Source organism: Alosa alosa, chromosome 18, assembly GCF_017589495.1.
Source record: "Alosa alosa isolate M-15738 ecotype Scorff River chromosome 18, AALO_Geno_1.1, whole genome shotgun sequence".
In the NCBI taxonomy this organism is placed as follows: Eukaryota; Metazoa; Chordata; class Actinopteri; order Clupeiformes; family Clupeidae; genus Alosa; species Alosa alosa.
In genome coordinates, this window is record NC_063206.1 from 19,606,385 (window position 1) to 19,623,082 (window position 16,698).

Sequence of the window (16,698 nt, forward strand, 5' to 3'; positions counted from 1 at the left end):
GTCCCGACCAACAGAGCTTGCCCTTTTAAATTTCCAGCTGCTCTGAACTCTAAATTGTATCACAGAGTGTGGGTGTCACTTTCTTCAAGAATTCAGACTGCCCTTCTTCATTGCAACCTTGTTAATGCCTCGCGCTGCTGATCATGCCTGAAAGAAAATTCAAATTTCCCCAGGCTCAATGGGCCTATTCGATTCTATATGAGAAAAACACTGAAGCATAAATTTAATATGTGATTGTAGCCTATAACAGACTAATGTAAGTCATATCACCACATATTTGTTTGATTGATGTTATTTTGTCATGTAGGCCTGCATCATTCAGCTAGAATCGTAGCCTAGGGCTGATAAAAAAAAACGACCGGGGGTGATGGCCTAATCAGACTTTTAACAATGTTTTAAAATACACATTTCTCACAATTTATTTTACTTAATGTTGGGCATTATATATCAAAGTAACCTATCCTATATCTCAAGTAAATACCTCACTATCCCTGTTTATCACTGCACCATTTTCATTTATCTGAACAAAGGGGTTTTAATAGATGCAGCGAATACGAATTCTAGTTCGCCTATTCCGAAAAGCTGAGCCGATGCATTGCCCTTTTAAGTGAAACCCCGCCCCGTTTAGCCATCAACTCCTCCCGGTTTAATGTATCAAGTCTGTGACGGGTCACGTGATTCGCAGAAGGGGGGAGTAAATGTGAGATGTGTTCTGAGCCGAGTTGCAGTCCTATGCCTGCATTCCTCACATCAAGGATTTCGCTTGCAAGAATATAGGCCTATATATCATAAATAATAACACGGACACCGAGTGGAATACAGCTCCCTTCGTTTTATTTCCAAAGGATTTTAACTCCGGAAGAACTACCCTGGACTGACCAAGCGAAGTCGTCTGTCGATCTACATTTTCTGGGAATATAGCTGAATTGAGAGCATACAAATGAGGTAGAGAAAATAAATAGCCTAGATACGTCGTTTTATCCGCTTTAAACGAGGAAAACAAGATGGCTGATGACAGCAAGCGACAACAAGGTTAAAACGACATCGTCCCCTTTAAGAACTAGAAAGCCTGCTTTGATATATACACATTTTAAGCTCCCCAGCTGAAGAGAGTACATGCATGACATTACGTTGCTGGCTATTGTTAATTGAAAACGATTACAAATCTCTTCAGTCCGGGGACCAGTGGACCGTCGACATGGCAAGAATTAGTGTTTCGGAAATTTCTTACATCGCAAATGAGGGCAGATAGTTAAGAGCGAAATAAAGATAGCGAGGTAAGGTGAGCGCGATCTGCTTCAAGAGGGCGAAAATAGAAAACTAGTATCTATACGAAACCCTTTTAACTCCAGATTTACCCATAGGATCTAGTCTACGTGTGGTTTACGCCTGTAACGTTAGCCTAATCCACTTTGTTCTTGTTTTCCCAAGTGACTTCCTTGTATTTTCTCAAATATAAAATAAATAGGCTTTATTTAAACCATAGAACGCACTTTCAAGCATAAGGTGTACGGCGATGTATTAACCATTGTGATAAGTAGAAGTGAGGGTAAAGGTTAAGATGCCTTGAGAAAAACACAGATTTATTCGCGATTTTAAGTGTTTTGTGGGTTACAAAGCAATCTGCCCACTGAAAGCTAGCCCATTAGGTACAGGAACGCAGTGAAGACCAATCGTATTCGGGATCAGTCAGACGAAAGGTATACTTTTAAAGTCACTTTTATACGCTGGGAAGATACCTTTACCCAGAATGACGTCAGAGATAAGGGAATACAGGTTTTTATATCAATAGAGTCTCTCGCCATTAATTTTTGAGAACTGACTATGCATTTTGTCAACTTATATACACTGGGTTTCTTCTATCATAGTAAGACATCAGAACACTGGGGACTCATCAGTATTTTCCACATATAGCCAAGAAAAATGATGGCATCGTGATAAACGTCTCAGAAGACCTAGCTCTGAAAAATAATCACATCCCAGTGTAGTCTTTTAGAATTGATTTTGTATAGTACAGCGTGGCGACGAATATGTGACGAGAGACTGCTGGTACAATTCCTTAATAGAATGGAAGGAACTGTAGCAGTTTGACAGATGTGGCCATTTTTTATCACAACCTAGTCGCCAGAATGCAAATAAAGGGCAACGAAGTTGGTCAGGTTAGTATACTTAGACGTTCAAGGCATTACTATAGCTTTTCAACCAAATCGACGTACTAGCACTGCAATAACAGAGACTACGCAATTGGATTGTAAAACCTGATTCTAGCTCGCTCCTGCGGAATTAGATTGCTGTCAACTTTTTGTGATAAGAGTGGAAGGGACGCCAGTCTGGTTGTTTATGGAATCAGTTGTTTACACATACTTGTGTGTCTGTGTGGTTTCACAAGCCACATACACTACCTTCGCGATTTTTAGGAGAAACATGCACAACTGAACCACTTCTTCCGAACAAGACATTCAGAAGTGTTTCAATAGGAGCTAGCCAAATTGTTCTCTGTGACTCAACTCACCACTGAATCCGCCATCATGGCGGAGAACTGGAAAAACTGCTTCGAGGAGGAACTTATTTGTCCCATCTGTTTGCATGTATTCGTGGAACCTATACAGCTGCCTTGTAAACACAACTTTTGCCGGGGATGCATAAGTGAGGCCTGGGCCAAAGACACGGGTATGGTGAGGTGCCCGGAATGCAACCACGCCTACAATCAGAAGCCAAATCTGGAGAAAAACATCAAACTGACGAACATTGTGGAGAAGTTCAACGCACTTAATGTTGACAAAACTCCAGCGATACTTCAGTGTATCCTATGTCGGCGAGGACCGCCTCTTCCTGCACAGAAAGTTTGTCTCCGCTGCAACGCACCTTGCTGCCAGTCCCACGTCCAGACGCATCTCCAACAGCCCTCTCCCAATCCCGGGCATTTGTTAGTTGAGGCCGAGGATGTGCAGGCCTGGAGCTGCCCTCAACACGATGAATACAGACTCTACCACTGCGAGGTAGAACAGGTGGCCGTCTGCCAGTATTGCTGCTTCTCCAGATGCGCTCCCAACCATGGACATGCCGTATGCGACGTGGAAGTTCGTCGCAATGACATACGGGTGAGTGATTGGTCAAAGTGTAACCTTCTCTCAAAGAAGCAGAAATCTAGTCGCACTGAAAGACACATGCCTTTAAGAGTTCAGTCGGACAACTGTAAATAAAACGAAACATGTTGAATACGGAAATATTTCCTGTGATGCATCAGAACTGATTTGCAGGTGAAAAACGCACCTTTTTGTTTGGTTGACCTCAGTTTATTAACATCACACTAGGTATCAGCACATCAGAGGAAGCTCAGTGTTGGCTTGAATCTGACCTCCTGTCATAATCCAATGAAGTTAGTGCAAATCAGATCGTATGATGCTTTAATATGCATTTTTTATACTGACAAAAACCATAGTGCCCTGTGAAAAGTGCAAAATGTAAAATATTAGATGGCATTGGTAGCTATCAGTTATCTGAATATACTTTTTGTGTGTTTTTTTTTTTTTTTGAATACAGTTGCCTATTTAGTCCTACAATAGAATCGTTGATGCCTTGAAGAGCTCTTAGACTTTTAAATTTGGGCATGAAAAGGCTTCCCCCAGGCCCCATGACCTGACCCATGAACCCTCAGAGCCGAGGCCCGCCTTCACATAACCCTCTGCCAAGACTGGCAACAGTTTTTCATTGGACTAGTCAGTAAGACCAGTAAGTAAGTGTCCGGAGCCAGAGCATAAAGTCAACATGGAAGTGACGCCACGGGGATAGATATATTCATGTGCTGCCAGATAGAATTTACACGTGCACACACCACACCAAATATAGACCTCTGAACACACCCAGTTGGTTCCGGCCAGCGCAGTATGCTCACTTTTAAATTCCTCTAGTGCTGTTCATAGACTTTTCTCCAGAGCCGTAATGTCAATTTAACCCATTCACTCCACTAACTAACAAAAACCTAACCATCTTGAAGGGGAGCCCTGTAGTTTTGTGTTTTGGTTCACCTCGGGTGTGTTTTTGAACGTCACCACTGGCACACACACATACACACACTGATGATCTCTTATTGCCTCTTATTGGCTGTCCTTCATACAACATTAGGTCTTGATATCCAGATGAGAAAGAGGGAGAGAGGGCTACGCAGAGGCCGAGGATGAGGGAGGGAGAGGCTGGACCGGGTAGTGTGGGAGTGAGATTGCATGGTGCTGCTCCAGCTGCCTGCAGGAAGAATAATGAGCTGTTGTGAGGTGCTGGGCTGCTGAGCTTGGCCGGGACAGTGCCTGTGCATGCGTGGAGGAATGTTCCTCAGATGGCCAATGTGTCATGGCTGTGGAGGAGACCAGGCCACGGACGGGGCGCTCTAGGGAGGGTCAGGCCCCCTCTGCCCACAGCTGCTGCTTAAAAAACACACACACACACACTTACTCACTTATGCATACACACCCTGTGCTTTTCTCCTCTTTCGCAATGGCTCCAGGAAAGAGTGACTGGAGACATTTTTTAGGTAAAGCAGTCTTCCACCTCTCACACCCACTCACTCCACACCCCTACTAGCGATCTCCCCATCCCTCTCTCCCTGAGAGGAGGGCAGCAGGGACCCAGGGCCATGGCTCATGCCTCCCCTCCCCAAGAAAGCAGGAAGGGTGTGACCCCAGTTGCCTCAGTCTTCCGCCCCCAACAGAAGCGCCCTCTCTCCCCCTCTGGGCAGCGCTGATGATGAGATCATGGGAGTCAGAGAGGAGGAAGTGGCCCTTGTGGCGCTTAACCTCCCCCTCGTCCACTGCTAAATCACTCTATCTCCTCTTTCTCATTCTCTCTTTTCATCTCTCTCCCTCCCTCTCTTGTTCTCTTTTTTCCTGCCAGCTGTATTGGGAGGAAGTCCAGGCGAGTGTCATGAAGGAAGGCGTCTTGCCTGTGTCTTTACTTGTGAGGTGTTGCTCTCACTTGCCCACTAAGCTTCCTTACATTCAAATGTAGCTCATAATCCTTCGAACATACCACAGTTCATTTTCACTGCATGTTGAGGACGTTTCTTCATACCACAGCTCTGGATAGGGACACATTTCATCATATCAGTGGTGTGTAATTGTGACAAAGGTTGAGTTGGTTTGAGATGTCAGCAAGCCTAGGCATTACCTCTCAGCATTTTTTTTTTTTAATTGAAGGGTTTTCAAAACAAGAACTTTCAGATATTCTTGATGCAGAAGCACAGCATTGAATACAGAGTGATGACATCAGATTTCAGGAATTGCTGTCAAGTTATCATGAAAGAGACACTGTTCACTGTGCGCTGCCTGTTCTGGCTCTCTGCTGGAGACACGAGGCCTTTGGACAACTTAAGGGCGTCACTATCCATAATAGGATGGGGTGGGGGCAAGTCGTCATTCAACTATTTATTCTCTATGTCTGTCTTTTCTCTCTTTGAGAGAGAGAGGCTTTGAGAGAGAGAGGCACATGTTCTCTGGATGGATTGTGCCGTTTCCATCTATTTTCGACACAAAGAGCAAAAGGGAGGTGGGGGGGGGGGGGGGGTTGTGTGTGTGTGTGTGTGTGGGGGGGGGGGGGTTTGGAGGGCAAATAGCCAGGGCACAAATGAGGAAGATGCAAAAGAGAAGTCAGGGTGTGCAGGCGGGTTCAGGGCGCCAGGGCCTTGTCGTCTCATCAGCCATGCATGCCGCCGCTGGCACTCTCAGTCTCTGCTCCTCCATGATGGGAATGAACCCAGGCCCAGCCGCTACCGCAGCTAATGCTAGGTCATAGTTAGCACTGCTAACGCTGCAACTCTCCAGCTGCCCCCATCGTCCTTGTTTTTTAGTGTCAGTATCCATTTCAGGTACATACATCCCTCTAAGAAAAGGGTCTTCACAGATTTGATTTTTGTTTTGTTTTTATGAAGTGAAAGGTGTCGCAGAGAAACTCTCAACAAGAATAAAGAAATTTGTCACAGCCGAGAACAGAGGACATGTTAAAAAATCCTCAAAAGGATTCTACAAAAGATTCATTATCAGAAGAGTCTGACGTTTAACCTCTAAGGGTTCTTACCGAGGAACAAGATAGAAACCTCAGAGATTCTGGATCTCACCCTGTTTTGAGAGAATGAACTGATGTAAAACACTGATACACTAACATACTTCGACATGTTTATTGTATTTTTGCAGGCTGTATCTCATAACTGCATTGGCTGAGACATGTAGCCTATATTCTCTTTCTGATCTGATATGCAGTTATTGGGGAGGAAGAACTACTGGTAGAATGTTGCATGGTCACAGGAAGAGAGGGATTGTAAATTTGCTTTCAGCACAGGGTCTTCTGTCTAGCATCAATAGCCATTATTTTGCCTACTGGCCTACTTGGATGCCACACACACACACACACACACACACACACACACACACATATACAGGCTCATCCATGCACATTTTCACACAAATACACATTCAGACCAGAGCCTAATTGGTAGTGCTGATCTGCATGTGGATCCCAGGGGAGAGGGGGCCCTGCCCTTTTTGTGAGTCAACCCCTTTCTGATCTCCACCAAAGGAAAAGGCTGCAGCTTGTAAGCCAGTTTAGATGTTCACAGGACTGGAATGGGCACCCCACCCCCTTCTCCAAGTCCCAGTTTGTGTGCTCGCAGCTAAGTGTAAAATTATTCAGCGAAATATTCCCCTCCCCTTGGTCTTTTTTTTATACGTACATATGTGCGGAGTCTGTGAGGATGTGGAAGCACGCCTTGTTCTGACGAAGCCGTGCAGGCATGTGAGAGGAGGTGGTGAAAAAAGGAGGCCGAAATAAAAAGAGAAGGGGGGGTAGACACTCCTTTCTCTAGTGAAGCACCCTTGAGCTTTTCAGTTAAGTCAGTAAATTTCATTTTGATGATGCATGACCTTTTGTCTTTGCTCTAAACGCACGTGGGTGGATTTTGAGTCGCTGAGCGGTCCCTGACAAATTGCAAAAAATAAATCAGGTTTTTCCAGCGCTGGGTTGTGAAATTCACAGGCCCGGCTCCTCTGCCTTCTGCGGTGAAATCGGCCTCAGCTGGTCCCTCTCCTAGTGCTCCAGTTTACAGTAAAAGTGAGAAAGACTTCATAGGGATTGCTGGGGAGGGGGATGGGAGGGAGACCGTGGTCGTTGTGGGGCATTAATTTGCAGTGGGGCAATTAAAATACTCACGTTAATCATAAAGGCCTAGGCTAGGGCTGCTAGCCGTAGGGTGTTCTTCAGAAGTTACCTTGAGCCTTGAAAGCTGTGGAGAGCTTCTCACAAAGCACGTCAGTGCTGATCAGCACATCTGTGGGCGGCGGATGGGGGGAAGAGACATCTGTGCACATCATCACATAAAATGGATACGCTCAACTCGATTGATGCATCTCCAACACCTATTCTGATGATTTGTGAAAAGGAGAGTGTCTCTCTCTCTCTCCCTCCCTTTCTCCATCTATCAATCTATCTTTCTGTTTTTCACACTTTTTCTTTCTCTCTATTTCTATCTTTATCCCTAGTATCACTGCTCTCTCTCTCTCTCTCTCTCTCTCTCCTCATCACTTCTGCCTCTCTCTCTACACCGGTAGTAAAGCCGTTTTCAGTTGCCACCACATGTTGTAAGAAGAGAGGCATCGCTTACTGGAACCTCCCCTCCCACGTCACATGTTCGGTGTCTTGCTCAGCCTCCAGGGCCCGGCCCTTTGTTGCGCTGTTGATTGACAACTTCCTGAGCTTAGTTCAGTGTGAGTAATCCACGACTAGCTAACTCCATCCCCCAGCTTGCCTCTTATTCACTGATTATGAATTATGTACCATAAGTCTGTGGCGGCAAGCATTTGAAAAGAAATTGAAATCACAGCTGTGTACAGTAATTCAAAGAGGTTTGGGGGGGGGGGGTAGTCGAAGAAAAAAATGTCACTGGTTGTAAAAATGCCCCTTTTTTGTGTTTTTGGCACCAGCACAACAGGGCTCTCCTGTTTCTGATCTATTCATGATGTTGGGCTTGGATGCTTTGTGAATAACTTCTAAGCAATTATCTTTCCGGTGAATAAGACTGCCATACTTGAACAAAAGTCATTGTTTCACTGCGTGTGTGTGTGTGTGTGTGTGTGTGTGTGTTTCTCAGTGCCAGAGCAGGAAGTTCAGTCCGGCCCTGAAACATAGGTGATCTATTACCCTCTGTTGGTTTTACCTTGCTCACAGGCGCACGTCTCATTGGCTGGGAACGGCCGTGTCCTTGTCTTTTCCCGTAAACACGGTTAACCGGTGACCGTGGAGAGGCTTGTTTCCGTGGCGCTTGGGTCCAGTGTTACAGCAGCGGCAGCGTGACTGCCATAGGCCTCAGGAATGTGTCTCTCTCTCTCTCTCTCTCTCTCTCTCTCTCTCTCTCTCCTCCACACGCTCTGAAAGCAGTCACCCTGCAGCGTGCTTTCACACTAAAAAATGTTCACTCCTTCTGTCATGGACACACACAAATATAAATACCCTCTACTTACCCACTCTTTCATTTTTCAGTCAAATATGTAGGCTTTTACATTCAAACTGACACAAAAACATACCCCCCCATCAAACACATCTATACATTCATACATATCTTTGCCCAGCAATACCATACATTCTTAGACACACACACATACACACCCAGGCCAAGCATATCCTGACATTAAGTCGGGAGACATGCCAATCTGTCACTGACACAGAGGCCTGGCCAAACAAAGGGGAGAGTTAGTGTTCAGGAGAGGGGCACTGGCTGGAGAAGATCATGCCCCCCCTCTATCTCTCTCTCTCTTTCTTTCTTTCTTTTCTTTCTTTCTTTCTTTCTTTCTTTCTTTCTCACTCTCCATGCTTGTCTATCTCTCTCTCCCCCCTCTCTCTCGCTCTCCCTCTCTTTCTTTCTCTCTCATTCTCCCTCTCACTCTCCATGCTTGTCTTTCCCCCCCCCCTCGCTCTCTCTTTTGCTCTCCCTCTCTTTCTCTTTCGCTCTCCATGCTTGTCTACCCCCCACCCCTTCTGCCATAAAGTGAATTCACACATTTGTCTCCCATCTCTCCTCCTATGCTATGCTCCTCTTTCTTATTTCCTATTCCCCTTTGCATTGCCATTAGTCCCTGTATCACACCCTGGTTTATGCTCTTGATGGTTTATTAATGCACAGTGCTCACGTAATATAGAAAAAAAAGCAACACATTAAGAGTGCTTTGTTGCCATGACAGCACTTCTCTCCCCCCTTTTCTGCTGAGTGGAGTTATTTTGCACAAACATTTTTATTTCATCAAATCTAAATTGGCTGCCTCTTTAATTACTTGTCAACTCTGCGCCTGAATATGTTCCTTATGTGGGCTACTTCTTCCCTCCTGCACACATTAGCCAGCACGGGCAGAGGACAGAGAGCACACATTTAGTGTGTGTGTGTGTGTGTGTCGGGGTTGGTAGGAGCGTGAGGGTTTTGACCAAATCCAATTTCACTGCTGCAGAAACCCAGGTCAGCTGAATCACGTCGGAGGAAACGCAGCCTCCTTGTCCCAGAAGCGGGGAAATGATTCTGATTAATTAGTCTTATTGTTGGCAGCTTTTTGTCTTCCTTGCCTCCTATAATAAGGGGCTCTGGAACCCGGTCGCTATAGCGATGCTGGAAACAGTTTGCGGCCTGGATATTTAAGGTCAGTGTGCAGAGACCGGTGGAAAAGCCAGCGCTTGTGTTTGCCGGCGCCCTTTTGTGCGTCTGTCTGTGGTGCCACGGACCTGACCTCCTGGCTGGTATGCATTCAGCTCCTGGGGCAGCAGAGGTCGTGTTACCCGCGATGGTTGCCGGCGCAAACACCCTCTCCATCCCAACGCTGTTTGTGCCAGTTCTGTTTTTTTTTTTTCCCAGCCTGCATTCAGGACCGAGCACAGGAACTCATGCACACACACACACACACACACACACACACACACACACACACACACACACACACACACACACACACACAACAAACAAAACAAAAGCATATGCAATCCTGTAAAGGGGCAAACAGAGCCCACACACTTGCTGTTTGTTTGGTTTTAATTGCATTATTTATTTTTGTCTAAGGTCTTGGATAATAGGCGCAATGTTTACTGTTTGTTTGCTGGTGATCGGGACTGTGTTTGGATTTTTGGAGTCTTATGGGCTCTTCTGTGTTCTCTCTCTACAGCATGTTTTGCTGAAGCAACAGGACCGCATCGAGGAGAGAGTGCAGGACATTGAGGAGCAGCTCTACAAGTTGGAATCTGACAAACGGCTAGTGGAGGTAAGAGAGATCTTGCGCGCGCACACACACACACACACACACACACACACATTCAGGCAGTTATGTAGACATTAACAAGGAGGGTCTGGTGTCTGTGTCTGTGCTAGTGTGCAGCCCTACGCCACACCACTCTGGCCTGTGGACCTGCACCAATGGCTGGCATGGCCTCTGTCAGTCGGTCCCCATTCTCTACTCCCTCTCTGGCGCTGCCCCACTCACCCCGACGCAGTACCTACAGCACAAAGACACCCAGTCCCAGGCCACACAATAAAAATGTTTGGGGAATTCAAAGTGCGGTGTTAATTCCACATCAAGGAAAAAACGGGTGGGATTGTGTTATTTACGGAGCTTAGACAGAGCCTTTGAACCATCAAAGCTTTGTTGAATAGCCAGGCAAAATAAATATGTTTTTGCTCTCCCAAAATGGCACTGCTTTTTTTTTTTTCTCCTCGTCTCATCCACCTACAAGAGTTTCTTTTGTCGTTGCAACTTTTTTTTTTCCCCTTCTTTCCACTGTCCTCCCTTCCACTTTTAAACTCAAATTACTTCTCTCCCTCACCCCTCCCCAAAAAAACTAATTGTATCAGAATCAAGCGGAATATTTTGTATTATCTCCGAAAGCCACAGGGCTCATTAGCAGTGCCAGCCAGGCACAGAACTGCCCTATTCTTTTGGGAGAATGCAAGAAGACAATGATTCGCATGGCTCACTGGTTTTCCAGTCAAAGCACGCAGCATGTAGACATATAAATAACCACTCACTCTTATGTGATGGGCATGCAAGCGGCTGTCTGTTAGCTACGGCTAGCGTCATCTGTGGCGAAGAAACAATAGGACGGGAAGTGCACCTACTGGCAGTGTGAACATTAATGACGTGAGGGCAATAAAGAGTGGGGCATTGTGTGTTGTTAATATGCTTATAATGTGATGTTACATGTTTGCACTTGACTTGTCCATCTGTAGTGTAGTGTGTGTAGTGTGTGTAGTGTGTGTAGTGTGTGTGTGTGTGTGTGTGTGTGTGTGGGGGCGGGGGGTGTAGTGTGTGGGGTGTTTGTGTTTTGTGTCCTTGCGACTGCACTAGTGCGATCCTCCAGACAGATCACCTTCACAGCATTAAGGCTAAAGCCTGGCATTTTCTGCTTCATCGCTCTCCTCGACCACTCTGACAACAATGCCTCCTCCCTTTTTCTCTGCCGCTCTCTCTCTCTCTCTCTCCCTCTCCCCCTCCTCTGTTATTCTCTCTCTCTCTCTCTCTCTCTCTCTCTCTCTCTCTCTCTCTCTCTCTCTCTCTCTCTCTCTCTCTCTCTCTCTCTCTCTCTCTCTCCCTTTCTCCATCGGATTCGGAGACCTCCCCTTCCCCTTCTTTATCTTTTCCAGGTCGTATCTTTTCCTCCTCCCCCTCTCCTCCTCCTCTCCTCCTCTTGACCTTGAGCCCTATTCTCTACTCCCTGACTCCTTGCTCTCCTCCCTCCTCCACATTGCCTTCTCCCTTTCTCACCCCGACACACCCACCCACCCACCCTCTCACACTTTGGGTACTTAGTGACACCCCACCCCTCACAAAAAAGGGAAAACTGTGAACGTAGAGGTCTCAGGATGGACAGATTGGTATGATGTTGTAATAGAGTGGTAATGGGATATCTACGTCCATTTTGAGATCTGGGGAGGAGGAGTTTAAAAGTCGGATTATCCAGTCCGTAGAAAAGATCTGTGTCCTTACCTGTATATCTCTGTACTGTGCTACTACCCGCATCTCTTCTCTTCCTCCCTCTCTTCTTTTTGGCGGGTCTCTTTTCTATTCTTCCTGGTCCTCCATGCCTCCTCCCCAAATCTGTACACTGCTCACTGGCCTCTTGTGTCTTTTCTCGATCCCCTTTTCCTGTCTCCTTAATTGAGCTCTTCTCTCTCTCTCTCACTCTCGCTCTCTCTCTCGCTCTGTCTCTCTTTCTTTCTTGCTCTCTTTCTTTCTTTCTCTCTTTGTTTCTTTCTCTCTCTCTCTCTCTCTCTGTCTCTCTCTCTCTCTCTCTCTCTCTCTCTCTCTCTCTCTCTCTCTCCTTCCACCTCCACCTCTCCATCTTGGTTTCAATCACCACCACTGTCTCTGTTTTGATATTCTCGGCCTTCAGTGCGTGTAAAATAAAACGCTGTGGTGTGCTTTGTGCATTGCATAAGGTCAAGAAGACTTGATTGTGTGTGACTGTCGCAACATTGTCATCGCCCTTTTCCCCAACCCTGCTCCTTTTCTTCCCCCTCCTCTTCTCTCCTCTTCTGTCTACTCTCTTGTTCACTCTCTCTCCCTCCATCACTGTTCCTGATCTCTCTCTCTCTCTCTCTCTCTCCCCAGGACAAGGTGCAGCAGCTGAAGGAGGAGGTCCGGCTGCAGTACCAGAAGATGCACCAGCTCCTGGATGAGGACCTGACCAAGAGCCTGGAGGTGCTGGACAAGGCCAAGTCCAAGTTCGTGCAGGAGAACTCCAGCCAGTGCCTGCAGCTCACTGGCCGGCGCCAGGAGGCCAAGAAGCTGCTAAGCTCCGTGCAGACCGTCTTCGACAAGGCCGACGACATCAACTTCATGAAGGTGAGAGAGGAGGGGGTAGAAGAGGCACAAGTGGGATGGAGTACACTGGTTTTTCACTTTCGTTTCTCTTCACTTATGTCCTCCTCCTTTTCTCTCTCTCTCTCTCTCTCTCTCTCTCTCTCTCTCTCTCGCATTCTCGATTGCTGGCTCGCACTCACATTCTCCCACGTACCCACACCCACACACTCACGTTGCGACACACATACAGTACACACACACACAGACAAAGAAGCACCATAAAATAGTGCCCATACCTGTGAGACAGACTTGCCTTTCTGTTTCTCAATCATTAAACTAAGTGTTGTTTTCACCTGTATGACTAGAGGCGCTGTGAGGTATCGGTCTACAGACCGGGTGACTAATCCCTAACTCTGCTCTCCTCTCTTTCTCCTTCACAGAACACCAAACCTGTCAAGATACTAATGGACAGGTAGGAGTCTCATCTGCAAGTAATTACTTGGAGTAATTTTACTGATGAGAAAATAAATGTTGATGTTAATGACTAATACATATATTTTTTTAACATTCAGAACTCAGTCATGCATAGGCAATAGCCTGCCCCCTCATAAAGTTGGCCATCTGAACTCCAAAATCTTCCTCTCAGAGATCTCCAAGAAGGAGAAAAACCTACGGAAAATGCTGGAAGGTATGACCACACTGCCGAATTCTGAATCTGATAATATCAGAGTGCAATAATATAATATATTTGTATACTATATATGTAAAATACTTCATGGTATATTTGATCTTATTATGTTGTATTATATTCATTGTATTTTTCCTTTTCCTCTACTCTTTGTCTCGCCTCTTCCTTTTCTCTCATCTCTCTCTCTCTCCTCCACTCTCAGCTCCATTCAGTGCCCCGAGCCACTTCCTGCAGTGTGTGTACCCCTGCAGCCTGAGCAGCTCCGGGTCGGAGAAGCGCAAGCACTCCACCGCCTTCCCTCCAGAGAGCTCGTCCGGGGCCACCGCCTTCCTGGCCGACTCATCCTCTTCCTCCTCAACCTCGGGGCCCCTGAGTAAGCAGCAGTTCCTCGTCCAGAGTCCCAGTGGCGGAGGCGGCGGTGAGGGCCAGTCCTCCCAGCAGCCCCCAACCATGCAGGGCCCCTGCGGGTCGGCCGCGGCTGCAGCGGCTGCCCAGCACTCAGCCTCTGTCTTCCCGCCCCCGCCACACCCCTACCCCCCGGCGGGCAGCTCCTCGCAGCAGCCCTTGCTGCCCCAGTACGGCGGCCGCAAGATCCTCATGTGCACCATGGACAACTGCTACTGCTCCAGTGTGCCCTCCGTGTCCAGGCACCGTGCCCACCCGCCCTACCCACGCTCTGGCTCTTTCCCCTGGGCAGTGGGCTCGCAGGAGTACCCCCACGCCCTGCCCTCGGGGCCACCCATGTCCCAGCCACTCCAGGGCCTGTCCATGCGGGACTGGATGGATGCCTCGCAGACGCACAGACACCCCGACTTCTACGGCCTGTACGGCCAGTCATCCGCCAAGCACTACGTCACAAGCTAACCCCTTATCCTGCTCACTCGCCTGCGCACACACGCACACACACACACATACATACATACATACATACACACATGCATACATACATACACACATGCATACATACATACATACATGCATACACACACACACACACACACACATATACATATACACACACACACACTCTCTCCAGGGTCAGGACATTATAAGGGTTTATTTGTTTTGTTGTTTTTGGTGTCTTGGTGTCTAGAGTTTGGGTTTATTTTTGTTTCTGTTCCTATTTCCTGATCTTCTAAAACGGTGGGGAATGGGGAAGTACACAAATAGACGTGGAGAGAAAGCAAGCTTTGGCAAAATTAGAGTTTTCCTTTTTCACTCTCCTCTATTCTCCTTTTTTTTATATTTTACAGTCACTTGTCAGCGAAGAAGCAACCTATCCATTAGCACTTTCCCATTGCCCCTGCAAGCTCGCAATAAAGGGAATAAAGAGAAAGCAAGAAAAAGAAGTGGAGGAGGAAGACTACGCCACGAGTCTCCACCTTCCTCCCCTCTCAAATGACAAACAGATTTGGTATAACTGCAGGGGTGGCAGACAAGCCAGGAGTCACTTCCCCCTCTGTTTTCATCCTCCCCTCTCTCTCTCTCTCTCTCTCTCCCTCTCCCTCCCATCTCTGTTTCAATTGGCCCTTTTTCTTACTCTATTCCCATCGCTGGCACCACGCCTCCCTCTCCGTGTTTACACTCTCTCCCCCAGCTGTAGTTAATAATAACTGGTTTGGCTCGGACGCGCGTGTTTTCGCTACCCTGCCCTCCTCTCCGAGCTCGCTGCCCTCTGGGTGGCCTGCCTGCCGTGGCGGCGGCACCTGGACCCTACCGAGCCGTAACCGAGGACGGATGATGGAACCGCGGACTAGCTGGAGTTCCTCACACACATGCCTTTTACATACCCAACTTAAATGGAGGCTTTCAGTGGTTTTGTCATGTTTACAATTATATATAAATATATTAAGAAAATCTATGCGTATATATATTTTCCTTTGAGGAAAGGAGGGAAAGGAGTTTGTCTGTCTTAATTTTGTTTTGGAAGGCATGCCTTCGAGACACCAACCATGTAATCTGCACAGATTTTATTTCCTGTATTTTTCACTTGGAGGCTCTCCATGGACCTCCACCGTTGCGGCACTTGAGACCTGAGCTGGACTCCCACTTCCTGTGTCCAGTGATGTCACTTCCTGCATCCAAGCACACATTACTGCATGTTCACGCAGTATCGGTCTGCAAAAGCAGCCGTGTGGTGCTGAAGCCACACTAACTGAATGCAAATATCCTGTTTTATATTAGCCCAGTGACTGGTAGGACCAATCAGATGTCAGCTTCCACACTGCACAGTTCCTGTCACCATAGAGATTCTCTTCCTGTTGGTGACTGTGAGCATGCAGGATGGCCTTCACATGCACTCAGAACCCAAGAGGCTAAAAATGGGTTTGGACTGTGAACTAGTTGTTGGAATTCTTTTTACTCATGAATTTTATACAAGGAAAAGCTGTCTGGACTACGCATTTTGTGCTATGGAAAAAGTAAAAAAAATCAGTGTGCTTCAAAAGAGTATTAAATGCTGGTTAACAGAAACATATACAATCTTTTTTTGTAAATATTTTGTGCAACAGAAATTGAAGCTCTGATCAAAGTACAGTTTTAATGAATTGTGGTTCAACAATAAAAGGCGAAACATATGGGCAATGGCAGCAGCCCTGGCTGTGTTCTTGAGATAGAGAACTTCCTGTTCATATGCACACACACAGACACACACAATTCTAACTAACCCTGCCCCCGTTCATTCTAGCATCAGTGGAAAATAGTGACTCAAATATATGCTATGTTCTGATGAGGGCGGCAGCTACTCTGTCCCACACATACATTTTTTTTCTGTCCCACACATACATTTTTTTTCTGTCCCACACATACATTTTTTTTTCTTTCTTTATGTCTCTCAGTTCCATTATGACTGGGCCAGGGCCTCTTGGCTTCTCTGGTTGGTTCTTTTCTCAACTCATATGATCTGTTCATTTTTGACGGAGGAAGTTTGTGAGTGCTTTGTCAAATTAATCTGTTTCATAACTTCTGGGTTTTAAAGATGCAGGGACTTTGTCAGTCTGGTTTGCCTCTGAATCTGCAGAAGAAAGATGTTTAAGCCCACATAACATTCTTGAATCTTTAAGTGATTTTTGTAAGGTGGGTTCTTTGATGTGTCTTGATGGGTTAAAACAGCAAACCATGGACCATTTTTTTTTTTTTTTGTCCAGAGATATCTATTTTCATCTGATGACTATGACTGAGGAGGATTTTAAATCTCTT

General features: G+C 46.5%; 1 protein-coding gene across 1 annotated transcript; it reads left to right on the forward strand.

Moving 5' to 3' along the window:
- Positions 1 to 670: 670 nt before the first annotated feature.
- Positions 671 to 16,076, forward strand: trim8a (tripartite motif containing 8a). Its single transcript, XM_048269540.1, has 6 exons — positions 671 to 3,101; positions 10,182 to 10,277; positions 12,621 to 12,854; positions 13,253 to 13,284; positions 13,385 to 13,500; positions 13,703 to 16,076. Exons 1-6 carry the CDS (start codon positions 2,529 to 2,531, stop codon positions 14,362 to 14,364), a joined length of 1,713 nt encoding a protein of 570 aa, XP_048125497.1. The 5' UTR covers positions 671 to 2,528; the 3' UTR covers positions 14,365 to 16,076.
- Positions 16,077 to 16,698: the final 622 nt, after the last annotated feature.

Coding starts and splice junctions, on each gene's coding strand:
- trim8a (XM_048269540.1), top strand. CDS start 2,529: ATGGCGGAGAACTGGAAAAACTGCTTCGAGGAGGAACTTATTTGTCCC. Junction 3,102..10,181: donor TTCGTCGCAATGACATACGG/GTGAGTGATTGG, acceptor CTCTCTCTACAG/CATGTTTTGCTGAAGCAACA. Junction 10,278..12,620: donor CTGACAAACGGCTAGTGGAG/GTAAGAGAGATC, acceptor CTCTCTCCCCAG/GACAAGGTGCAGCAGCTGAA.